Source organism: Moschus berezovskii, chromosome 24, assembly GCF_049115385.1.
Source record: "Moschus berezovskii isolate FMDL1 chromosome 24, NW_MosBer_1.0, whole genome shotgun sequence".
Classification (NCBI taxonomy): Eukaryota; Metazoa; Chordata; class Mammalia; order Artiodactyla; family Moschidae; genus Moschus; species Moschus berezovskii.
Window position 1 is genome coordinate 9,656,177 of NC_142483.1, and position 25,628 is coordinate 9,681,804.

The 25,628-nt window shown below is 45.3% G+C and overlaps 2 protein-coding genes across 6 annotated transcripts in view; both read right to left on the reverse strand.

Moving 5' to 3' along the window:
- QRICH1 (glutamine rich 1) overlaps positions 1–16,772 on the reverse strand; it is a 42,156-nt gene extending 25,384 nt beyond the window's left edge. Inside the window, exons 1-3 of one of the 5 annotated variants that reach the window (XM_055413783.2) lie at positions 15,102–15,978; positions 8,158–8,377; positions 7,027–7,356 (exon numbers count right to left, since the gene is read on the reverse strand). In XM_055413783.2, coding sequence (XP_055269758.1) covers positions 7,027–7,335 — 309 coding nt within the window. In that variant the 5' untranslated portion in view covers positions 7,336–7,356; positions 8,158–8,377; positions 15,102–15,978. The other 4 variants (XM_055413780.2, XM_055413787.2, XM_055413785.2 and 1 more) reach the window with 4 other exon arrangements.
- A 1,217-nt stretch (positions 16,773–17,989) lies between these two features.
- QARS1 (glutaminyl-tRNA synthetase 1) lies at positions 17,990–25,467 on the reverse strand. Its single transcript, XM_055413788.2, has 24 exons — positions 25,314–25,467; positions 25,022–25,169; positions 24,543–24,652; positions 24,325–24,400; positions 24,048–24,112; positions 23,443–23,496; positions 23,257–23,317; positions 22,848–22,919; positions 21,893–21,978; positions 21,636–21,722; positions 21,097–21,196; positions 20,902–20,980; positions 20,718–20,826; positions 20,489–20,619; positions 20,289–20,381; positions 20,044–20,181; positions 19,869–19,956; positions 19,636–19,779; positions 19,428–19,532; positions 19,140–19,232; positions 18,898–19,025; positions 18,738–18,804; positions 18,538–18,663; positions 17,990–18,128 (listed from the first exon to the last, which is right to left on the reverse strand). The coding sequence occupies exons 1-24, from the start codon at positions 25,428–25,430 to the stop codon at positions 18,078–18,080; spliced, it is 2,328 nt and encodes a 775-aa protein (XP_055269763.2). The 5' UTR covers positions 25,431–25,467; the 3' UTR covers positions 17,990–18,077.
- Between the last annotated feature and the right edge of the window lie 161 nt (positions 25,468–25,628).

The following is a 25,628-nucleotide window of genomic DNA, read 5'->3' on the forward strand; positions in this document are numbered from 1 at the left end:
TGTGATAAACCATAATGGAGAATAAAAAAACACATATATGTGTGTATGTGTGTGTGTAACTGTGTCACTCTGCTGCATAACAAAAACTACATAACATCATAAATCAACTATACTTCAATAAAATTAAAAAAGAAAAGACTGGACATGAAGGGCCAGAAAAGGCAGCAATAAACAGTCCACCAATCTGAAGTGATGATCAGGATCTCAATCAGCTCACAAAGTGCCAGTGAGAAAGTAGCTGATTTTAGTCCTATTTTTGGCTGCAGAATACACATTCTGACTTCTGCCTCCCCCAGGCAGAAGCTGGAATCCCTCTTTCAACCTCTCCTGCAGCTAGAGTGCAGGCCTGTGACCAAGACTTCCCAATTTAGACACTGCATGAAATTTGGACTCAGAAAGGAGCAACATGAGGCAGCAGGAACCACAACCTCCATTTTCTAGTGAGAGCGGCGGAGGACTGTGGCAGAAATGGACCAGGATGGCATAAATCCCAAGGAGAGACCATGGTAGGACAAGGACCTGTGCCCAAGGGTGTGGCTGCACGTCTTTGGCAAAGTCAGCCAGCAATATGACCTGAGTCCTTTCCTGGCCGTGCAGCCTCCAAAACCCATTCTCTGACCCTCCTATAAATTCTCTGAGCTAACTACTACCCTTTAGCCAATTCTTCTGAGTAAACTAGCAGGAGGGAGGTGGAGGACTATTGCCTGATACTTGTAACTAAAAATCAAAACTCAGATGGATACAGAAAATATAACAAATTGGAAACTTTAAAACAGTATTCACCTTAGGAGAGGAGGATGTTCAGAGCGGTACTAGAGATCTGAACTGCACCTGTAATATTTTATGTCTTTAAAAAAAAAGCAAACTGCCAACACAGCAGGAATACTTGTTATAAATATTTGTCTGGATACTTTTCAAATGTCTGAAAAGCAACTAGGGCCCTAGGTAGGAATGGAACTAATGAGGAGGAGAGGAGGAAGAAAAAACAACAGTAGCTATGATTTATTTATTGAAGGCTTACTATGTGCCAGGCGGTGACTTAAGACGTAGCATTTTATGTAATCCTTAAAATAACTACAACATAAATGACTTTATTTCCATGATGTAGATAGGGAAATGGACTCAAAGAGGTTAAATCACCTGCCTGTGACCACATATCTAAAGGGTTAGAGGAGGATCAAACTCATGTTTGTCTAAGAGTAAGCCTGGCTCATAATTACCTCCTTCCTCACCCTCAGCAACTCTGCGGTGGTGAGGGGTTAGGGACTGACTACAGCAGCAGAGTGGGGACAGAAGTTGGGATGACAAATGAGGAAGAGCTGCACTGTGATCTGTGAACCTTGAGGCCTTTACTTTGAACAAGAGAGTCAAATGCTGAGAAATCCCCTTCCTCAAAGCATCCTTCATGGAGCAGGACCAGACTGAACCAGCCTTATCTGAAGCCTCAGTTCCTGCCCTGGAGAAGGGCAGGGAAGAAACAAGCAGTTCTGTGGGTGCTAAGTAGAATCAGACTCCTAGAATTCACCAGAGGGTCTTCTCTCTGGCACACAGATTTAACTCCATGTGGACGCTTCAGGAAGTACCCAACTCAAGAGGGCTCTTGAATGTGAAGTTCCAAATGAACCATTTTCACCTAGCTCAGGCAGACCTATCCACAACAGGAAACTTAAACCTTTCCTAGTATTGTACAAACTGTTAAGGTATTTACATGAGAGCTCTACCTTCTGCCTTAAGATAGTACCTCCCTGTCTTAAATAAACACATGCTACTTGATATAATGAGAAATAACAATTTTTGGTCTTTGCTCTTGATTCCTCGTCAGCGCTCCTAAGACCTTTGTAATTTCTGAAGTGATAATATAAATGCTAGGACCATAATATGTTCCAATGAGGTGACTCTTGGTGGATTCCTGGATGAGGGCTCACCACCTCAAATAACAAGCTATGACTAGAAACTTGATACTTTCAGCCCCACCCCACTTTCTCTGGAAAGGGAAGAGGGGCTAGAAATTGAGTTACTAATCGATCATACCTACATGATGTAGCCTCCATAAAAATCCCCAAAGTAAGAGGTTTAGGGAGCTACTGGGTTGGTGAATATATCCATGTGCCGAGAGGGTGGCACAGCCCACCTCCATGACGAAAAAAGTGCCTGTGTTCACAACCCTTCAGAACTTCACCCTGTGTGTATCTTTATCTGGCTGTTCATCCATATCCTGTATCATTTTCTTAATTACATAATAAACTGGTAAATGTGTTTCCCTGACTTCTGTGAGCTGTTCCATCAAATCATCAAACCCAAGGAGGGATAGTAAGAACCACAATTTATAGCCAGTTAGTCAGAAGTACAGCTGAGATAATTTGGCACTGGCGACTCTGAAGTCGGGGGCGGGGGGGGGGCAGTTGTGTGATCTTGTGGGGGTCTGACACCAACTCCAAGCAAATAGCGTCAGAACTGAACTGAATTATATGCAAGCCAGCTGGTGTGGAGAACTGGTCATTCTGGAAGAAAACACACACATTTGGGGGCCAAAAATGTTGAGTGTGGTAGGAGCAGAGACTAAATGGACACAGTGAGTTTTATTCTGACAGCTACTCTAATTAACCTTTGATACATTCCTTTGTCTCTCATCAATTCACTAGAACTATTCTAGGGATATAATTACTTTGTCAAATATTATGTGGCTGCTTCTAGACTGGAAAGATGAGAAATTTATGGGGGCAGAACAAACTCTTTGGGATGGTGACAGATGGTTTTAAAAAAGCAATCTAATTTTATCACTTTTTTTTTTAAGGTAATCTAGAAAACTGCCTCTGCCCTCAAGGCAATAAATTGTTTTGAAATTTCAAACGACGTTAATATAGGCATAACTTTACATTCTTATCAAAAAGATTAGGTTGAGACACAATATTATGGGGCAAAGAGTCTCCTAACATTTGAACTGAGAAGGCAGGTCTGTTCAGCTCCATATTTCAGTGAACACGTCGCCTCTCTAGTCTCATCCTTTCACTCAGCGCACTCTACTTACAGCCATTTTGCCGTTTTTTCAAACAAGCAGGCGCCCACCTTAGTGCTTTCTGATTTGGAATGCTCTTTCCTCAGATAACCATATGGCTCATTCACCAACTCTCTTTGGTCTTAACTCAAATGTCACCAGCATATTAAGTCTTACCCTGGCCACCTGCATCTGCTCTGTTTTTCTCTTTTTCATTTATCACTATGTAACAAGATTTTCGGAGAAGGCAATGGCAAGCCACTCCAGTACTCTTGCCTAGAAAATCCCATGGATGGAGGAGCCTGGTAGGCTGCAGTCCATGGGGTCGTTATGGGTCGGACACGACTGAGCGACTTCACTTTTTCACTTTCACACATTGGAGAAAGAAATGGCAACCCACTCCAGTGTTCTTGCCTGGAGAATCCCAGGGACGGGGGAGCCTGGTGGGCTTCCGTCTATGGGGTCACACAGAGTCGGACACGACTGAAGTGACTTAGCAGCAGCAGCAGGATTTTAAAAATCTTACGTATCATCTTACCCCTCCCAGCTATAATATATGTTCCACAAGGTCTTGCTCCATGTTGTCCCTAAGCATCTAGCAAAGGTCTTTACACATAAACACAAATACATGGAGGTGTCTAGGAAAGAGAAGAAAAGGTTAAAAAACCATTGTCCTATAGAAGTTCAAAGCAAAATATTCCCAAGTAACACCTTTTTCTTTTTTCAAAATTACAAAGAAGTTCACGTTTAATCAAAATAATTCAAGAACTACTTCTTGGTCTCCAACCCCTTCAATTCCTCTTTGAGGCTTTATTACTACTATTTAAGGACCACCACACTCTACATATGTTAAAAGCCAGTGATACTAAACTGCTCTTAACACCCTACAGTCTATTAAACATCCCACTGTGTCAACATACACAGATCCACCTCATTCTTCTGGCTACACAGGACAATATACTACAGATGTATCATTATTTCCCATTTCTCTTACTGAAAGTGACTTGTTCCCAGTGTCACTACTTTAAGGAACGCAGCACTGAATATCCTTAAACACACATTTATCTGTGAACACAGATATAAGGCCAAAGGTATGCATACTTAAAACATTTGAGAAGTATTACCAAATTAACTTTCAAGAAAATCCCACTAATTTATCCTCTTATACCCTTGTTGCCCTTGGTAAACTCTTTATAAGTGTTTTCCTATCTAATGAATAAAACATATTTCATTTTAAAAACTTATACTTCCATAGACACCAGAAGCATGAAGTGTCTTCATATGCTTACTAGTACAATCTGCATTTCTTCCTCCATGAACTACCTGTTTATATTCTTTGTTCCTATTTCTAATAGATTATTTGTTTTCTATTTTGCATGCTCCTTGTGTAGCAGAAGCACTAATTTGAGCCTGCTGTCACTCAGAAAGAAAATGTTTTTTCAGTCTTACATAAAGTTGTTATCTTTAGTCATATATCTATGCAAATCATCTGCTTTAGTTTTTTAAAAAAAACAAAAACAAGTTTTTATTGCACTTAAGACACTCAGGGGTTTTTTTTTGGCTGCACTGCATAGCTTGTAGGATCTTAATTTCCTGACCAGGGATTGAACTCAGGCCCTTGGCAGTGAAAGTTCAGAGTCCCTAACCACTGGACCTCTAGGGAATTCCCTAAAAGGTCATTTTTTAATTTTAAATATAAGAGGAAACACTGCTATTGCACATATCATATACCAAAAACCATATCTCAGCAACTTGCACAGCAGAAATTTATAATAAAATTTTTTAGGACTACTTGAATAAGCAAAAAACAAAAAACACTTCAAATAGAAAAAAAAAATTGTTTAAGGAAAAAATGAGGTTTACTCTATCTACACAAATAACTTGAATTAAAATTGATGACCTGTGTGAGAAAGGGAACCACACATAAAACAGCCTAACAAGCTGGCCAAAATATAGATACACAGAAAAAAAAAAAAAAAGATTCTTACCAAAAGAGCATTGATAATTATTACTCAATTATTATATCAACTGCTGATCAAGCTAACATTCCATGAGCTGTATATACAATTAATTTTTATGCAGGAGTTCCCTGAGACCTGAGAATTAGTTCAAAGATTCTTTCAGGGTAAAAAAAAGAGTGAGAAAAGCTATTTTAGAGTTTACTGCCTTCCTTAGGAAGGTCTTTCACAACCTAAAAATCACAAAAACTTTCTATACTGCCTTTTCATAATTCATTGCTTTCTTTTTAGCTGACTCTTTAACCCACCTGGACCTAATTTGTATTCTGAAAGATATCCAACTTTATTTCCCAAAGACGAGTAGATGCCTTACTCTACTAATGAAATGTATCTTTTCCTCACTGATCAGCAGCATCACTTTCATCCTATACCTGGTATCTACTCATTATGTATAGACACATAAATGTGCTTTAAAGTTCCAGCTTCTCAGATTAGGGGACTCTAAGAACTGCTCCGTCTTTCGTAAAAGTTTCTCTCCTACATGAATTCCTCTATCACCTGATGCTGTTTGCTTCCTCTCTTGTGGCAATTTCTCAGATTCAGTGGATTTTTTTAAAAAAATCATTCCCTATTATTTTTACTGAAGTATAGCTACTATATAATTTTATAAGGTACAAGTGTACAATATAGTGACTCACAATTTCTAAAGGTTAAGTTTTAGTGGGGTTTTTGATGGCATTTGTTTTTTCCAGCAATGATAGAAAAAAAAATTTTAAGTATCTTTTTAGTCACTAAGAATGGGAAAATCTGAGTCCATGATATTGGAACCTATCTCATGGATTTATTATTGTATTTCTTCGTCCATTTACAAGAGGTTTGGGTTACAATGATGATGCTAATAGATGATCTCAATTAGCCATCTTGAATATAAAGTCTCAAAAAACACTTTAAAGTCAACTTCCAAACTATTTTAATCTTATGAAAAAGAGCCAAGTTGTAAATGGAATAATTTCTTAATCTGAAGTCAGCCTTCTCTTTTTACTTTTCCTGTACCCTTCCTCCCTCATAAAGATTAGAATTAACAACTTCATCCCTCCACGTGCCAGATGTTTCCCTGGTACCTCATTCAGTCTCACTGAATGGTATTATCCATAGCAACACATGAAAAAACTAGAACTAAGAAGATTAAGATCGTATCAACAAATAAAGAGGTCAGGTCAAATTTAAACCCAGAAATGCAACTCCAAAGCTCAGGTCCTTCCAATACACCCACTTACACTGCTAAGGAGCAGTCTTCTATCTTATCAAACACACCTCGTCACACTGGGCCTCTCCATCATGTTCCACTTCCTTTCCTATTCTCTTGGCAGAAATCATCGAGGGCAAAGTGATATGCAACCACAGTAGACAGTAGCAAGAAAGCAGCATTTGTAACTGGAGGAGACTTTCAGTTTCACATGTGAAAGTGTTAGTTACTTAGTCAGTTCACATAAGGACTCCCTAAAGAAGACAACTTGTATCTTCTCAGCAAATGTATTAAGTTTCTCCTTCTTCAGTAAGCTTATTATCAATCAGCATTATTTCTTGAGGTTTATATCAAATGCAGGCCTAGAAATCTACAGGTGACCTGAGTTATGGAACTATACAACTAAATGAAGGTCACTGAAATGTAAGAGGCTTTCCATTTAAAAAAAGTTTCAAATATCCTACTTTTAGTAATGAGCTAAGATGAGCCCTCCTATATTCCTGATCTGCTCAGGGTGACACAGACAAGAAGGGAAGCTTTGGTCACACAGCGTTGGGACACATCCAAATCCACTCCCAGAAGACCTCTTCATTTCTATACTGCTCAATTCTCCAAAGCAAATGGCAAGTTCAGTTTACAGAAGTGCCGAATATTTTTAGTGTTAACAATGAAAGCCCTTATGTAAAATAATGTTTCAAAAAACAGAATATTCTCCTTAGTGAAAATAACCTCTGACATTTGTATATAGATGTGATGCTCTACTAACCAAAACCCTAATGATAAATTCCACTCAACAGGATGCACCTCAACAGTGATTTCCCCTTTACCTGAACCTGCTGTGGCTGCTGAACCTGGATCTGCTGTTCTGGCTGGGTCTGAGGCTGAACACTCGTGGTGACTGGACAGGCAAGTTCAAGCAAAGACCCGGCCACTTCGGTGCTGTCTGTGTAAATGCAGTTCCCACCCTGCTGGTACACCATGGTAGTGGTGGCCGTCTGCTGGAACTCCTGAAGGGCTTCTGGCCCCTTAGAGGCTAGCGAGTCCAGAAATTCCTTCATCCTGTGTTGCGGGACAGACCGCGCCTTCACTCGGATGTACTCTTCAAAGGAGATGGTGTTCTCCAAAGAATTATTCATATTGCAGAGTCCTTAGGGTTCCTAGGAATAAAGCAAATGAACAGAAGTCAAAACTATGCCATGGTTTTAACATACTGAAATGCACAGAGCAACCACTCTTGCATTGGAGTGGAATATTCAGGGCAGCTGCATACATGAGGAATCCGAAGTACAATTTTATTAAATAACCTTTTTTTTTTTCAATTACTGGAATCTGAAATTTGTTTCCATTAACATTTCTTAAATCAAACTGAAAACAAAAAATAAAAGCATTTGTCACAGTACTGGATGAAATGGGCTGAAAACACACTGTCCACCCAGCACTTGGCCAGGCCAATCCCATCTTCTCTGCAGAACCAAGCACTAGACAACGAAAGCCACAGGAAATACTACTCTGTAACCATCAGAAGACTCCAAGGAAGGTAGGAGCTGGGATCCGTATCAATATGTTCTAGTTCCACTGCCAACTATGTTTTACACTGAAGGGACACGTATGCCACCTAGCTGTGGCATGACCCGAGACACGAGGGATGTGTTCATCTCCCCAACTCTCCCAAACACCTCAAAACCTCATTTTGCTATAAATTGCTCACATTCTTTTGTTGCATAGCTTACTGGTTAAGAGCATGGATTTTGTAGCCAAACTTCTTCGGTTTAAAACCCAGCTCAAACTCTCCTTTGCTGTGTCATCCTGGACAAGTCAGTTAACTTTGGTTTTGTCTATAACACAGGGATTAAAATAATATTTACACCACAGACACGAGGATTAAATATGTGTAATGCACTTACACAAGTACCTGACATATAGACAGTGCCATATAAACATTAACTAACACTACTTACATGAGGAGGAGAAGGAAGTTGAATAGCACCTTAGGTAGCCAGGTCACTTCTAAAACTCAGAAATCAATTCTCAAGGGTTTCATCAGGGTGTTCATCTTAGGGGACAGAGTGCCTCAAGCATCTGGGGGACAACCATGCAATCTATCCACGAATGCTGAGTGTTCTGTACTGCTGCTTTCACACCATTCTCTCTTGACCACTACCACCTTCAGAACAAAAGCTGAAAGGATACGAAAGTAACATAAACCAAGTGAGTCTCTTTGCCCAAAAAGACTCGTAGTCAATCTCTAATGTCTAAAAAAGTGATTTGTTCCCTTGAGCCATCAGACTAGAAATATCAGTCTTTCACTGCCCAGATGCTATCTTCTGTTAACAGATACAAAGTGGGTGGGTAATCCTCTCATTATTATCTTCCACCTGGCTGTAAACTCTAGCAGACAAGACTGTATCCTGGTCCTCTCTGAATGACTGACACATGTAGGTACTTATCTGTTGCATCTGGAATTCAATGTGGAACAAGAAGGATTATGACTCTTTGTTCCTATAACATGTATAATGTACAACAATAAAATGTCATGCTTTTCCCTAGTAAATGGTTAATCTATACCTTGAAGGGAAAAAAAAACACTATATATCCAGGGCAAGAGACCAAAGGAAAAATATGATCCATACTGCTACTAATTTCCTGACACTGGTAATACTTCTGTGGGATGCTGTTTAAGTATAGTATACAAATTATATTCAGGTACTTTCAAACAGAACAGACCCAGCAACAAATCTTTTATTATGAGGCCCATAATACATTGCAAATATATTTCTCTGTAAATAAAGAATACTATGTATACCTTATCCTGTCTAAAATGCCTAGACCACTACTCTCAGGGAAGCCTCCATACAACAGAAGTCAGGAAACCCCAAGCACAACAGAGTACAGAAAATGCCAAGTACAGGTCAAGGGAGTGAAAGGTGAAGCTGCTGCTGACGGCCTCTTGTCTTTTGAAATTTAACTCCTATTTGTCCCTTTCTCATCTCTTCTAACCACCTCTCCTGCCCAGGTCTCCCTTCTCTCTGATGCAGAGATTCTCAGTTACCTTCCCCACAACAGAAAATTAGGAGGTCTGCTATGAGACTTCAAGATTCAGCTATCAATAATATCCACGGCACATAAAACAGGGGCAGCATCAGGATTTCCCAGGTGATGCAGCGGTAAAGAACCGCCTGCCAACGCAGGAGACTTAAGAAACATGGGTTTGATCCCTGGGTTGGGAAGATCCCGTGGAGGAGGGCATGGCAACCCATTCCAGTATTTTTGCCTGGAGTATCCCATGGACAGAGGAGCCTGGAAGGCAGAGCATCAGACACAACTAAAGCAACGGCATGCACGCACTCAAGGCCAAGTACTTCATATTTAGAGCAAGCCACTCCAGCATAGGTGACCCACAGTCACTAAACACTTCGGCACAGACAGTGTCAAAGCTTCCCTCTGATAAGAGCATCATAACTGAAACTTCCTTCCTAAGGAAGCATTTCTCATAATATAGATCTAATAACATTACAAAGTTCACAGTATGTGACCCTAATACTCAATTACCTACAACCTTCTGCTCAAAAGGGGATAAAGGAGAGAATTGTGTGAACCACCATTTACCAGTTCTTTACTATGCTGGTACATATTTCAGTTTTTCACCTCCATTACAGAAGACCAGCAGGGGGCAACCGAAATTTACATTTCTCCAAATACATTTTCTTCAGTAATTAGTTGTATTCATGTAAAATACTTAAGAAATAGCTTGAAATGTGAAGACTGACTGTGCTGGAATGGTAGCTATTGTATCAAAGCAATTTTTTAAGAAGTATATAGAGAATCATGCAAAAAAAAAAAACTTTTCTTGCTTCAAATCTGGGAGAAGGTAAGTATGAACAAGCACAAAGAAACAGAGCAAGTTAACTTTACAGAATTGGAAAACCTTCACACAAATACTGCTTGGTAAAGGTAGTCCACAAAATCTTCTGAGTGACCTTGTTTCCCTTCACTCTTTTAAGTTTCAGTAATCAAGGCGGCTTAAACCTCATCTGAAGTCTGACATTAAGCACAAGCAGAATTATACCAACTCTTCTTCCCAGAATCAAGCTTTCTTCAGTTTTCAGTGTAGAATTCCACCTGGTTTTATTTCCTATTTTTTGTCTTTGTTTTTTCGAAAGTGAAAGTGAAGTCGCTCAGTCCCGTCTGACTCTCTGCAACCCCGTGGATTGCAGCACACCAGGCTTCTCCATCCATGGGATTTTCCAGGCAAAGGTATCAGAGGGGGTTGCCATTTCCTTCTCCAGGGGATCTTTCCGACCCAGGGATCGAACCCTGGTCTCCCGTGTTGCAGGCAGACACTTTAGCGGGGAGGGTTAAAGTAACACACCTATTGTTTTTAGGAAAACTGCTCAAATAGTATAGGAAGGTATAAAATGAAAAGTAAAACCAGCTAAGTATGCCATGACCTCTGCTTCCTGATCTATGACTTTTAAACACCAATCTATCCTCTAGGAAAGGTAAGTTTAGGGCATTTAAAACATCTTCCTCTCACTAACCCCTGCCAGCCATATTTTAGTTTTTGTCAAGATCAGTTTCACTACAAGAACAGTCCAAACATAAATTTATGTCCTGAGCAGGACAGCACATAAAATACTCATCTCTCAGAAAGAATGGGATAAAACCTTGGAAGAGTATCTGCTATAAAGTCTCAAAGGTCATTCTTTAAGCTTCCATCAATAAAAAGAAAACACCAACAGTTTTAATTAGGCAAAATTCTATAAAACTTAGACAATGCTGATAACGGTTCATACACAAGTTCATTATATTCTTCTCTGTTCTTATGAAAATATTTGAAATAGCCTATGACAAAATCACCTTTTGGTTTATAGCCAGCCATGTATTTCAAGTAGCTGAAACTCTCAAGTATAAAACCCTCTGCAGTGCTTCAAGCTTAGAGTCTATCATTGGCTCTAAGCAGAAGCCATTACTTCCAATTCCCATTGCTTTTTCCTTTCATTAAGCTCCCAGCAAGTTCTTCACTGACTATATAAGCCCACAGAATCATGTGAGAACCACTAAATCAGAGGAAGCTAAAGAATATTAACAAATAATGGATTCGATACAGAACTTAAAAATTATATAATGGAAAAGGCCAATTTGAAACAACATTTCAATCTGCTCATTTATACACAAGGCTTCATTTCTTGTTCTTTTAACCTGCTCACTTGGCATTATCTACCAGACCAACACATCCCAATAATGAAAGTACACTAAGTCAGCATTTGACCTGATACAAAAGTACTGCTTAGAAGGGGGTGGAGAAAAAGGCTTCAGAAATACATTTAAATATTTGAGACCAGAGAGTGATTAAAAACAACACTGAGATAAATTAAGGAAACTCTCAATGGTAGTGATATTTGTTTTTATGCTCAGAAAAAGTCCACCTTTACCATAAACTTATTCACCTACAATTTTTTAATTTATAGTACATATTTTATAAAATGCTTTGATTCATTTAGAATTTCTTTTGCATCATCTGAGGTAAAACTCTAAGTTTATTTTTTCCAAAGACCCAACAACTTGTCCCTGTATCATTTACTGAATTACTGAAATTTCTCTGCTCAGTGATTTAAAATGCCACTCTGATTATACACCAAATTCATATAAAGAAGGTCTGTTTGTTTCCTAGCTTTTTGTTGATTCAGCAGATCTTTCTGTAACAAAGTAACTTAAAAAAAAATTTTTTCAAAGCATGTTAATACCTACAAGATCTACTTTCCCACAACCAAAATGTGTGGTTTCAAACTAAAAAAATTTAATGACACAGAAAGTACATTATGTGTGAAAAAGAAGGCTAATACAATTGTATTTATATATCCTGGTATGGCTTAATTATATACCTAAGAAGAAAAACTGGCATAACAGCAGTTATGCCTGGGTGGTGTGGAATAACAGAGGACTTAAATTTCTTCCTGTTTAATACACTCCTGCATTTTCCACAACTTGTGTTAAATCAAAAAAACAGTTAAAAAATAATCCTTTTTGTACAGTGGTTATACCACAGTAAGAGACACACAAACAATTTTGGTTGATCATAGTTTGATTTTGCTCCCCCCTCAAAATCTGGAACTCTGAAAAACAAAACCATCAAGCTACAGAAGTCTGCATAAGAATGAAGACTGCTAGTTTCAAGATGTTGCTCACAAGATACAAAAGGCTGAGCCATGGTAACAGAGAAAGAAAAATGAATAAACTTAATGAAACTACAATTTATAACCCCCAAAGAAACAAGATTCTTAACTAGCTTCAAGGCAAAGACTTAGTGAGGAGCAATAAATAAACTGATTAAAATACTTCTGAAAAACATGAAGCTGGAGGGATAGTTGAGTACTCTCAATTTTTGGAAGTCAGAAATGAAGGGGGAAACACTTTGCAGCTCTTTGGGGTACAGTCTGTAACTAAGCATTTGCTTCTGAATGAATACTTTAAGTATAGCTGCTTTGCAAAACAATAAACAAATGAACCAGCCCCCCACCAACAGACCCAGGAAATTTTCCCTATAACCGCACATATTTTTATGGGTTATTTCCCCTGTACTTCCTTCTACAAGAACTAAGACCAGGTCCTCAGTATACCACAGTTATCATTATTCCAATTACTTTACCTCTAGTTCACAAGAGGAAAAAGTCACTCCAAAGCAACAATTCTACATTTCTGTTTGCTGATTTTTTTCTTCTATTTAGGTACCACGGGAAGGCCTATGTGCTAAGGGGAATCACCCCTTCTTGAGTGCCCTCAAATCTGATAGCTCTTCCCAGATCTGCAGAGTGGGTCTTGAATATGTGATGAACTATGAAAAGACGCTCAGAGCTGCCTCAGAGCCCTGCCTCTTTCTATTTACCCAATGGTCATGCTTCTGGGCCCCCTCTCAAGGCTCACATCTACTAGCAATGGATCCTGATAGCTTAGTTCTGGTTTGAAGAACACATTCCAAACGAAAAAAAAAATCAATTTCCATTTTAAGGAGTCGAGTCACAGTCACATTTGTCCTAATTAACAACTAAGGAATCACTTCAAAGAAGGAAATTGGGAGACACTGTTCTATTCTTAAAGATATCAATCCACCACAGGGTTTGAGATAGAAATTAGCCCATTAGGACACTCATCTGCTATGCCTTCACTAGACAGAGAAACTCCTCATTTAGGGGTATTCTCACTGTGGATCTAGTTTTGGACAACACACTTTCAACCAGGAACTTAAATTCACATTCCTACCAATGGCTGATGAGATGAAAATTGGCACAACTGTTTGCATTATCTAAGTGAAGCTGAAAATATGACCCAGCAATTCTATCGCTACATGTACATGACACACACCCATACAAAGGTACATAAACAAGAATGTTCACAACAGCATTGTTAACAGCCCCAAACTGGAGGGAATCTACATGTCTATCAATAATAGAATGAATAAATTATGGTTTGTTCAAACAGCAAACTACTACACAGAAATGGGAATGAATGAACTACAGCTGCACACAATGCTGAAAGATACAAAACAGCATGATTCCATTTACATAAAATTCAAAATTAAATAATGTTGTTGAGGGATACAAAGGTAGTAAAAAGAAAAACAAAGAACATGATTATCACAGAAGTCAGAATAGGAACTGTCTCTAGGGAGTGAGACGCTATAACCAAAGGACTCATGAAGGGTTCAGAAGTGCCGGCATTATTCTATTTCTTGAAGAGGTGCTAGTTACACAGTGGTTCACTTTAAAATTTTTCACTAGATTGTACACAGACCAACTGAGTTAATATGTAAAGACAAATATTTCGCATACACATGCAAAAAAAAGAGCTTTCTGACACAGCCTAGCAGCTCTACATACGGTTGTGCACTAGCCTAAAGTGTGACACCAAAGGACTCTTCTTGTCCCCTTTTCAGCAAAGCAAGGGGTTAATCTATCACTTCTTCATGCACCCACAATTAGAAATCACAATGCAATGTGACAGGAAAAAACTAGCTAAACATTTAAGTGAAGCCTGGACTTAAACATCTGCAACAAAATTCAGGGCAGCTACCCATAAAGAAACTGAAAACAACAGGAGTTCACCTAACATTTCATTCTGAAGCAAAGAAATAAAAGACCATTACAGAGAGAGGCTGGCCATTTAAAAAGTATACAAGCAGGATGCATGGCACATCAAAGACACTAATATTTGATTCAACTTAAAGAAGGCATGCAAGCCTGAAGGAAGAAATCACTGATTCTGAAGTTGTCATGATGGAGGACAGCCACACCTGAAACCCCTAACTTTGGTAACTTTGGTTACCTTTTGGAGCAATTCAAATTTACATGAAACTTCAATCACTCTTTGATCTTTCCTTTAAAATAGCAACATATGTAAACAGGGGTTGTGGAAAGGCAGAGGTTCATGGAGAGACACACGAATTATGCATCATAGAGGAGTGGAAGTAGGACATCTTGTAATGCGGAAATTTTAGCTAATGAGCTTATGGAAAAGTATTATCTACAGACACCAATTTAAAATGCAGACCTCAAACGTAATGGTTAAAAATTTCAGAAAAAGCAGGCTTAAATGGTATATTAATATTTTAAGTGTATCCTAGATAAACTTGGCTGCTTGTCTTTGAACCATTCCAATCCTTAGAAAAGGTGATGCCTTGTCATGCTAAAGCCTGAAAGTTGCACTGACATAATTTAAGAGGAAAAAACTGTTCAAGCAGCAAACTGGCTGGATTCAAAGAGGCAGTTCTCCCACATACTCCATTTTCTAGCACCGAGTCGTTTCTGGCAAACAGCACCCAGAATGATTGGCAGGATTTGTAATGTTTCAATATTACCAGGAAAAAAACTGCACACATATTTCCAGCATATGAATAATTTTAACTCACCAGTCACCATGGTGCATACATTTCTGCTGCTTGTCCTGAGTTCTTAAGACTTGTATCATTCTGAAGACAGAACAAAGAAGTCCTTCCATCCTCAGCCTCTTTTTAAATTTTAACTTGTTCTTAATATTGTATATTAGGAAAAACTACCCCCCATCATTTTCAAATTTGATTGCTAATTTTCTCTTAGCTTCTTTTCCCTTAAATTTAATGAAGCAAGACTGTAAAACATAAACTAGCAGATAATCTGACTTAGAAAAAAGAAGTGTCTATTTCTCTGGACAAACCTAGATCTTCCCTGGAACCAGAACACAATGCAGGGATTATAAAAAAAAAAAAAACAACACTGAAAAGGACTGAAATCCTAAAGTGAAATCAAAAGCGACTTTTCCAGGCAGATTTCAGGAATTTCTGCTGAGGATCTTTGGAATTACGAAAGAAGGCAAAGCACTGACTCGGGTTGTTCCATTCTGTTCTGGACAACTTTTTGGCTCAGCAACAGCGGGCCCTTTAACCTAACAGACTACAAGTAAGCCCCTCCCAACCACACAGAGGAAAAGGCTGCATTTCAGGATTTAAAGCGGCATTTTAGAGCTCGGGGAGTTTCACAGCGTCCACAGAAGCGGATCCCCTTCCGGAGCGCACAGAGGTGACGTGTAAGAATTGCGCTTTAATGAAGAATTACTTTCTAATGACAAGAAAACAGTTATCACTGACCGGCCTTCTAGGATTTGCCTTCCCTTTCCAACACAAAGCATCAAAACAAGGTGAGAAAAGTCGACGGGTTTCGCTGCCCTCACAGACAAACAGCGATCGGTTTCAGAATCAGGGCAGCACCCTCCCAAGCACCCACCCCGCACATGGGCCTCGGGACACCGCATTCTGAAGAGTACCAGCAATCTCGCCCACTTCGCCGAGGAGCGGAGCCGCAAGCTAGCCCGCAAAGCAGGTTGGTTTCTCCTCAGGCCTAGGCCCCGGCGGTCCGGGGACGTCACCTGAGCTGGAAGGGTCCAACCCACAACCTTCTTTAAACTGCAAGTCCCCCGCCCGCCCGCCGCCCCTCCCCGGAGCAGGGGTGTCTCGCGCGCCGTAGCTCCGGTGCCGCCACCCAACAGCAAGGAGCGCGCCTGCCCGCGACCCTCGACTTCGGGACGCGCGCCCCAGGAAGCCGCTTTGGCCCACGGGCTGCAGCTCCAGGAGCCGAGATATCCGGGCCGGGAACGCGCACGTCAGCGGCCACGCGCACCGGGAGGGCCGCACAGCGCGCGCGCTCCCGAGCGTATAAACAGGCCCGGCCGCGCGCGCCCACCAGCGCGCATTCGCGCGCCGCGCCCACCCGAATCCCCGAGCCGCCCCTCCCCCACCCAAGGGGCGGGGGCGCGCGAGCCCAGGGACGTTCTCGGCTCCGGAGCCGCCCCGAGGTCTCCTGGGCCCAGCGGCAGCGGCCCGCCCGCCCCCGCCCGCCGTTGTGTGGGGTGGGCCCGCTGTCTCAGGCCCGCAACCCCGCTGCATCCCTGCCCCCACTGGAGTCCTCACCCGGCGACGTCGCCGCCGCCGCCACCGCCGCCGTTCTACCCGCCGGCCCCGCCGCACCGCTCGGGGCCCCGGTTCTGCCGTCGCCGCTCCAAGACCGACAGGATTTTCCCCTCACAGCTCCCTGGGCGCCATCTTACATTCAACCCTCACAGCCAATGAGTGCCGAAAGCCTCTCTCGCGATAATTGGTGCGTCGAATCCCGCGAGAATTAAGGCTGCCTCCTGGCCAGACTTAAAGGGAACGCTTCTAACGAGGAGAGAGGCCGAGGCTAGGGCTGCAGTAGCGGCGAGAGCCTGGGGTGTAGGGCGGAGCGCCCCGCCCTCAGACGCCCCTCCATGTGGGGCGGGGCCAGGGCCGGAGATCGGCCTCGCCTTGGAGCCAGGGCGGGCTAGGGCTTGAAGCTCAGTCTCAGGACCCTTCTGCCGCCTGCCCGGGCCTCCTTAGCGCAGCCTCACGCGGTGCGGAGAGCGGCCTCTTGCTTAAGGTGGCCCCCACAACCTCTGACCTAGGCCCGGCGCCTCCAGCTGCAACCCACCTGGGAAGCCCCAGGTCACTCTCCTCCAGGAGTCCCTAGCATCTGGGACCCACGCCTCACCCTCCATCTGCTGTCAACCTAACTGAACCTTCCGCAGTCCAGTCCACCTTAAAGCGGGCCTCGGGTAGCCTGGTGTTTGTATACAGGGAAAATGTGGAGGGTGTTAAAGCTGCAGGCACACGCGGGCCTCACCAGTAGCCCACACTGCCCCAGAGGGGAACTGACTGCCATATACCCTTTCTTAAAAAGGCCTCTGGACCTTTGCACTTATTCCTCCTTCCTGGCAAACCCCTAGTTCTTTGGGGTTCCCCTCAGGAGGCACCTCCTAAGAATAGTCTTCTGAGGCCCAGGCTGGATCAGGAACCCCGGACCAGCTTCACACAGGCCCCAGGGCCATGTCTTCTGCACAATGCCTGGTCACCCTCTCGTCTCCCCAGCTAGATGGTGGACTTAGAAGGCCACCACACAGGTCTTCCTCATTCCACTGTGCCTGGCGCATAGCAGGTGCTCAACAGTGTTGGATGACTGGACTAGGAGCCAGACTTCTCCATCTGCCTAGGCATGCAGACAGACACAAACCTTCTAGGTTCCTCTGACATTGGGCTTCTAACAGTGCAGCAGCATCCAGGACCCACCATCCCTCAGACTAGGTGCAGAAGGTATCCAGTCAGGCCTAGGCCTCTGCCCTGGAACACCAACAAGTGCATCGGTGACGTCAAAGCTGTCAGTACTGCTCTGTGTGCAGTATACCTTCCCTCCACCCCACGGCATGACTCTAAGGCCCTCGGGTGCTAGGAGAGCAGAGAGGTAATACACAGACTCCAGAGGATTTAGCTGTTCTTTATTGACATGAAGTCTGGGTACCCCAAGCCTCCAAAAGGATGAGGTCGGTCCACAGGACTTGCAGTTCACACTTTTCCTGGGTCCTCCTTCAGTGTGACGGTTCGGTTGAAGACAAGCTGGAGGAAGGGAGGCAAGAATGACCACCAAGCCCGAACCAGGCCAGGAGGCCTGGGTGGGTCTCACCAGACACCCCACTCCAACCCTCACTTCATCTCAGAGGAGCTGAGGGCCAAAGAACTCTAGTTCTCAATAACTTTTTGACTTTGGTTAAAGGACTGGCTGCCTCTGGGTCTCCATTTTATAAGAATTATAACAATCCCTATGCCAGCCTCCTACCTTGAGAAATAAGGAAGGGTTCATAGAAAATGTTGTGCATGGCCTTGACCTCTGAGCCTATTTCCTCCTCAGTGGAACATGGATCCCACCGCAGGTGGGAAGGATTAAGTAAGGAACTGTCAGCACAGTGCTTAGCATAGAGAATGGTGGCTACCACCAGCACTGTGGTGAAAAGGTAAATTCAAGCACCTGTCCCTGGTTGCTGTCTGGATCCACGGAAAAGTAACCAAGGCGCTCAAACTGGAATTTGTCGAAGGGCTTTGCCAGGGCCACAGAACAGTCCACTAACGCAGCCTCCACCACTTGTAGCGAGGCCTGTGGGCAGAGAACTCAGGTGGCTATCGAGCCAGAAAGGCCCACTACCCTCACCCCATACCCCATGAGCGTACCGGGTTCAGGTCACTTAAGAATCCACCAGGCACCTCAGCAGGATCCTCGGGGTTCTTGTGCTGAAATCTGTAGCCAGAGTGAAGGTCAAACTGCGCTGGGCAGCCACAGCAAGCAATGCCCATCTCATAACCTGCCCCAACCCCAGCTCTGTTCACTCACAGTCGCTCATAGAGGCGGATCTCACATGTCAGAGGCTGTGATACCCAGTGAATAAATGCCTTGGGCTTTTCACCAGCATCCGCACGCCTGCAGGTCACCTTGAGGCTTTCCACACAGCCACTGGGGCCCTGGGAAGTCATGGGGCCTGCGATCAGACTCGAACCCCACTACCAGGACTGCAGGCTGCACCAGATCCTCACCCTAGCAGGCACTGCAGCAGGAAGCCTGCAGCTGGCTCTCACCTTGACAACATGCTGCAGCTCGATGACGTAGCCTGTATGCCTCAGGCCCACGGGCTGGCCCCATGCCAGGCGCTTATAGCCTGGCTCTGGCTCCTAGAGGTAGGAAGGTGGAGAAACACAAGAGGCTACAAGGGTTAGGCAGGTTCAAGAGGCTTCTTAAACCCCTATGTCTGGCAGAGGTTGGTTTGACTGAGGCAGGAAGTAGATGGACTGATAGAAGAAGGGATGATGGGCTCTCAGGACTGGGCTCAGGAGCAAACCAGACCCTTCACCCCGCCCCCAATTCACCTCTTTGAAGTCCGTCCTTTCAATGAAAACAGTGGATCCAAAGGGAACCTGATGGAAGCCCTTGGTCTCATCAGCTGGGAAGTTGGGCACCTGGATGTCCAAGGCCTGGAGCAGGAGAAGTGTCTGAGTTACACTAGGCACTGGGATTCCCACACCCTAATCCAGGTGCACCCTCACACACACACACCCCCCCTTAAAGGAGACTTACCTTGGTGGCAGGAAAATTGGTGATGACCACCTGTAACGGCTCCAGCACAGCCATGGCCCGAGGGGCTGTGTCATTCAGCACATCACGCACACAGGCTTCTAGCAGATGTGGTTCCATTGTGGTCTGTGCCACTGTCACTCCCACCTAGCAGGAAAGGTCAGCTTCGGTCGCAGCCATGACCACACACTGCTGTGCTCAGCCCCCAGTTGCCCACCCAGACCACTGGGCTATACCCGAGCACAGAAGTTGTTGATGGCCTCAGGCGGAAAGCCCCGACGTCGTAAGGCTGTGAGTGTGAAGAGCCGGGGATCGTCCCAATCCCTGTGGGCAAGGAGGGGATGAGAAGGGCATTGGCAGCACATGCTACTAGTACCACCAACCTTCGATAAGCCAAAAAGCCACACGTACCGCACAGCGCCAGCTGCCACAAGCTGGAGAATCTTCCTCTTGGAGACAACAGCATAGTGCAGATTGAGGCGGCCGTACTCCCACTGCACGGGACAGTAGACATCCAGCGCATTGCACAGCCAGAAGTAGGAGGAGCGTCTGGGATGGGAGGGTACAGTCTGGCCACCTCCAACCGGGGACAGACTGCAGGAAGGGCTGCTGGCATCCCACTGGCCCTCCCCTCCCCACGGGCCCAGCTCCCTCACCGGGCCTGGAATTCCTTGGTGCAGAGTGAGTGAGTGATGTGCTCGATGGAGTCACAGAGGCAGTGCGTGTAGTCATAGGTGGGGTAGATGCACCTGCAGGGCACAGGCAGTGGGCCCCACCATCCAGCCCCACTCTGCCCGACCCACGGCCCTCCCTGCCACTCCACAACTCTGCACGCCCACCCCGAGCTCACGCTCACCAGGTATCCCCTGTGCGGTGGTGCGGTGTGTACTTGACGCGGTAGGCCACGGGGTCCATCTTGCCATCCTCCATCACCAGCTTCATCCGCAATGTGGCCTCACCCTCGGCAAACTTGCCCTTGCGCATTGCCTGAGCGGGAACAAGGGTTCGGCTGCAACTCAGCCTGACGGCATCTCATTCCCAGCATTCTAGCCCACCCAGACCCAACTGCACCCCCAGATCCCCACCTCAAAGAGCAGCAGCGACTCCTCTGTGGGACGGTCTCTCCAGGGTGAGGGCAGTGGGTTGTGGCCTTTGAGCTCCTCTCCTCGCTGGTGGCACACATAGGCCTGACCCCTATGAGGAAGGGGTGTGAATGGCCGGCATGGCTGCACCCTGGTCAGCCTGTCTGGCTCCATACCGTGGCCTCACCTGCGGATAAGTTCCACAGCCCAGGCATACAGCTGGTCAAAATAATCGGAGGCATATGTCACCTTATAAGGGGTGTAACCTGGCGGACAATGGGACAGTATTAGCAACCAGTGTCAGGAACACCCTATGGCAGGCTGTGGCCCAGGGAGGGGCCCATGGATAATCAGTTCGGCCCAGGCCCTCCCTAGCCCATACCCAGCCAGGCCACCATGTCGTAGATAGCAGTGAAGAACTTTGCTTCCTCTTTCTCAGGGTTGGTGTCATCAAAGCGCAGGAAACAAATCCCATTGTTGGCCTAGGAGAATTGCAGTATTTGTGAGCTCCCATTATCATCAGCTTCTACAATCCAGCTCATCAAACTGGGACCTACTCAGAGCTCACCCATGTCAGAATTGAAAATACCTTTCACTCACCTTCTTGTATCTAAATGCCCTACACAAGGCATCTCATACTAATGTGAGATACAACATAGTCTCATCCTAAGTCTGAGAAGTGGCACTGGGAATTTCCCCAGATTTGAACTTACTGCCTCACCAAGATATTTTTCTCAATGAGCCCAATTGGGTGGACTCTGAGGTCTCTGTCACACATTTCTAGGTGTCCCCTTCAAGGCCTGTCTGCTCTGGGACACTTTATGGGAGCAGCAAGAGAAGTGGGGACAGACACCCCTCTGGTACCTGCTCATGGGAGCAGCAAGCGGTCACCCTGCTTGCCAGGTCCCCAGACACACTCACCTTGGCATACCCAAAATTGAAGTTGATTGCTTTGGCATGTCCAATGTGCAGGATTCCATTGGGTTCTGGCGGGAACCGGGTACGAACCTGAGATTAGGAGAATGGGAGCAGAGAAGGCAGGTCAGAAGTCAGACTACACTAAAAGATGACCCTTCCTGGGGAGGCCATCATGACAGGTGAGGTGGAATAGCATGGAGAAAGCCCAAACTGCAGGCAAGTGATGATGGCATAGCTTGCCTGTCAATACTGCCACACACCTGTCCCCCAGTGATCTCCAGGTGCTGCTTCAGCAGATCCATGGTATGAGGAGTGGTCACATAGCCCGGGGTCTTGTAGTTCTCACCTGCCAGGGCCAGAACAAGCCTAATGACACCAGGCTACAGCCCAGGGCTTCCAACCCCAGGGACTCAACTATAAGAATTGCTATTAAGATCCAGCCCTCCACAAGAAAAAGAACCTCTTACAATATTGAGAATGTCAACTGGTGAAGCCATATGGAAAATAGTATGGCAGTTCCTCAGAAAACTAAAAAGAGTTGCATATGAATCAACAATCTCACTCGTGGGCATGTTTCCAAACAAAACTACTATTTGAAAAGATACACACACCACTACACTCGAAGCATTCAATAGCCTTGGCTACATTTAATAGGCTTACCTTGGCTACATTCAATAGCCAAGACATGGAAACAACCTAGATGTCCATGCCAGATGAATGGATCACCAGGATATGGTACATAGATACAGTGAAATATTACTCAGCTATCAGAAAGAATGAAATAATGTCATTTGCAGCAACATGGACAGACTTGAAGAGAATATCATACTAAGTGAAGGAAGTCAGAAAAACAAATACCATGCGATACCACTTACTTGTGGAATCTAAATAACGACACAAACGAACGTATCTAGACATAGAGAACAGACTCGTGGTTTCCAAAGGAGAGGAGGGGCAAAGGAAAGAAGTCATAGGAGTATGGGATCAGCAATGTAAAGTGTAATATGTAGGATGACCAAACAACAAGGTCCTATGGGATAGCACAAGGAATTACATTCAACCCCGGTAATAAAACCATAATGGAAAAGAATGTGAAAAAGAGTATATAACCGAGTCAGTTTTTTTGTACAGCAGAAATTACACATTATAAATCAACTATACTTCAATAAAATTGAAAAACAAGATCCAGCCCTGCACAGAGTTTTGCCTGCTCACCAGGTTTGTGAAACTTAAGTGCCTCGCCTCGGAGCTGCTCCATCAGTGACAGGGTCTGAACAACAGCCTCACCTGCAGAGAAGAACCAAGGAAAACTTGGATACAGCTATCACATCCAGCTCAAGGAGATGCCTGGCAATAGTGTCCATATCCTGTAACCAGAACAGAACCAAGCAGTCCCCTCTTCCTCCAACCCCAGAAACAAGAGATACACAGCCAGATTCCTCAGGCCGCCTCTGGCTAGTATCTGAGTAAAGGAAAGGAAGGAAACACCAGAAATTCCAGTCTTGCAGCAGAAGACAGACTATTGAGTAAATGACGGCCTGAGGAGACTGGGCTGTAAGGATCCACCAGGTGGAAAACCCAAAAATCAGGGAGCTGAATGCGACAGGAGCCTCAAGCCTCTCACCGTTCTCCACCACATCCTTTGCTGTCCTTTGGTCTGTTTCTTCTGGCCGAGCCTTTGCCATCTGAGAGAAGTTCAAAAGATGGTCAAGGTCTTAGGATTATGGGGTTCAGATACTCCCTTCTCCAACCTGAAGTTTCACCTTACCCTACCTCATCCCCAGGGACCCCAGACCATGCTCAGTCCCACCTTGGGCTTCTTCTCCAGATCAGTCTCCGTCTTGGGACCCAGGAGATGGAGGACCTAAGCAGAGACCAGAGTCAGAGCTGGGACAGGACGCCATGACTGACCCCACCCACACACCCACCAAAGGGCTCCTGGGCCTATCTACCAGCACCGCCTTGAAAAACCTACCTAGCCTAATCCACCTCTGCTTTTCACATGTTTCTGTGGCCTCAAATACTCTTTCCCTCCTGAGGGTCCATATTAGGCTCAGGTAACAGAAACAGCCATTTACACAGAGGAACTGTGGGCCCAGCATCGAGGCAAGCCATCTACCTCAGCCATCACCCTCCTGTGATTCTCTGCCAGCATCCTGAGATGAAGGCCACATCACCCCTATTTACAAGATGAGGAAACTGAGGTTCAGAGTAAAGCAACTCACCCCACATTAGGCATAACCCAGGGGCCCGAGTCTTTGATTGTCCGCCAGGTGCTTCCCCCTCTACCCTAGGCACTACCATCCACCAACAGAACAGGAATAGGCTCTCTTCCCCTCCCACTCCCGTGTACCCCTCAGTGGACTCGACATTCTGGCAGCGCCTTTGCCTGCTTCAGCTCAAAGAGGCACCCACCTGCATGTCTACTTCATGCTTGATCATTTTGCCATCTGCCCACTTGAGTGCAGCCCGAGCATCTCCTAGAAACATGGACAGAAGGAGATGCAGAAAGGCAAAGCAGGATATTTCCCATCCTCTTTCCCAAGAAAAGGGCCTGGCTGACCTCAGAAACCAGAGCAAGACCACTTCTAAAGTGCTCCTATTCCTCCTCCCACCTCCCTCTCACTCATTCCCAGAAGAAAAGGCATGTCCAGTGAGAAGAACATAGTCCCTTGTCCGAGGCCCTGCTCACCCATCAGCAGCCCCATGTTGAAATGGTAACGCTCTACCAGGAGCTTGGCTCGGTGGCGATTTATGGCAGCCTCCACCTACAGAAAGCCAAACCATGTGGTTCAGAAATGCTCCGGGAACCCACACCCTCACCCTGGGGTCTTCCTGATTGGAAAAGCTGAGCCACTCCTGTTCAGGGTCAGTCCTAAGGAGGCAACTGATGGCTAGGGAAAGACTCACGGCCTCTTCAATCTGTTCTGGGGTCACCACAACGCCCACACCACATTCCTGCTCGAAGTCCTCAGTGTTGATGGGATCCAAGGGATGACTCCGCACATACTCAAGGGCAGCTGAAAATGAAGAGCAAACGAATTTGTGGCATCTCAGCTCCAAGAAATAGGAAGACAGGACCCTAATCCATCCAGGAAACCCCAATAAATTTGGCTCCTGGGAAATTAAGTCGTGCCCCTCTAGAGAAGCTCTGAGGCCTCAGTAAAGAAGTATGTGTTCTGAGGGAAATTCCTCATCAGACCTAGGTTTCTCTAAGTCAGTCTCACCGGAGGTGGCCCTCTCCATCTGTCAGTGCCAGGGCCTGGATTTAGAGGGGAAGGCAGAACTAGTAATCTAGAGAGACACCAAGGGACTTGTCAGAAGGGACAGAAAGGGGTCTGGGTTGAGAGAAGTTTGACGTAGAACCGCAGGTCAGGGAGGGATCTCACCGCTCAGCTGGGTCTCAGTGTGAATTTTCCTACTGGCTATGTAGCTCACGAGGAAAGAGAGGCGCCGGGGATCCCGGAGTCGGGAGGCCAAGCCATAAAGCAGGGTCCCGGTAGCCTTGTCGATGGAGGAGCCCAGAGTCTGCTGCGCCTAGGGTCAGAGGGGTCAGAGATAAGCCCCACGCCCAGTAAGAAAAGTCTGAGCAAGACAAGGTGGGTTGGTTGGGGCTGGGACCCGGCCCGGCGCTGCGCTGGGGCACAGTCGGTAGCCGGGGCCAGACACTTAGGTTCGCACCTGGGTCGCGGCCTCGCGTAGCTGCGCGCTCAGAACCGTGTTCTTGAGCGTTTCGCGGGCCTTGTGCTCGCTCAGGCCGAGGCCAGTGAAGAGCGACAGAGAGTCCAGAGCCGCCATTGCTGGGACGCCGGAAACCGAAAAAAAACTTTGGAGCCAATCTGCACGTTAGCATTAGCCCACGGACCAATAAGAGACCGATGCTGTCAGGGAGAGCCAATAGTGTTCTTCCTTGGCGGGAGGGGGCGGGGCTCTCTAGGGTTTATTAGCTCCATTTAAAGGGCAGAGGGCGGCCTTTCCGGGAGCTTCACTTCCGTC

Bases quoted from the DNA above. Each gene is read 5' to 3' on its own strand.
- QARS1 (XM_055413788.2), bottom strand. From the start codon at position 25,430: ATGGCGGCTCTGGACTCTCTGTCGCTCTTCACTGGCCTCGGCCTGAGC. The intron at 21,979-22,847 runs GTGAGCAGGCAA...TGGCCCTGGCAG, and splicing joins ACTTAAGTTTCACAAACCTG to GTGAGAACTACAAGACCCCG. The intron at 20,182-20,288 runs GTGAGGGAGCTG...CTCCCATCCCAG, and splicing joins ACCAAGGAATTCCAGGCCCG to ACGCTCCTCCTACTTCTGGC.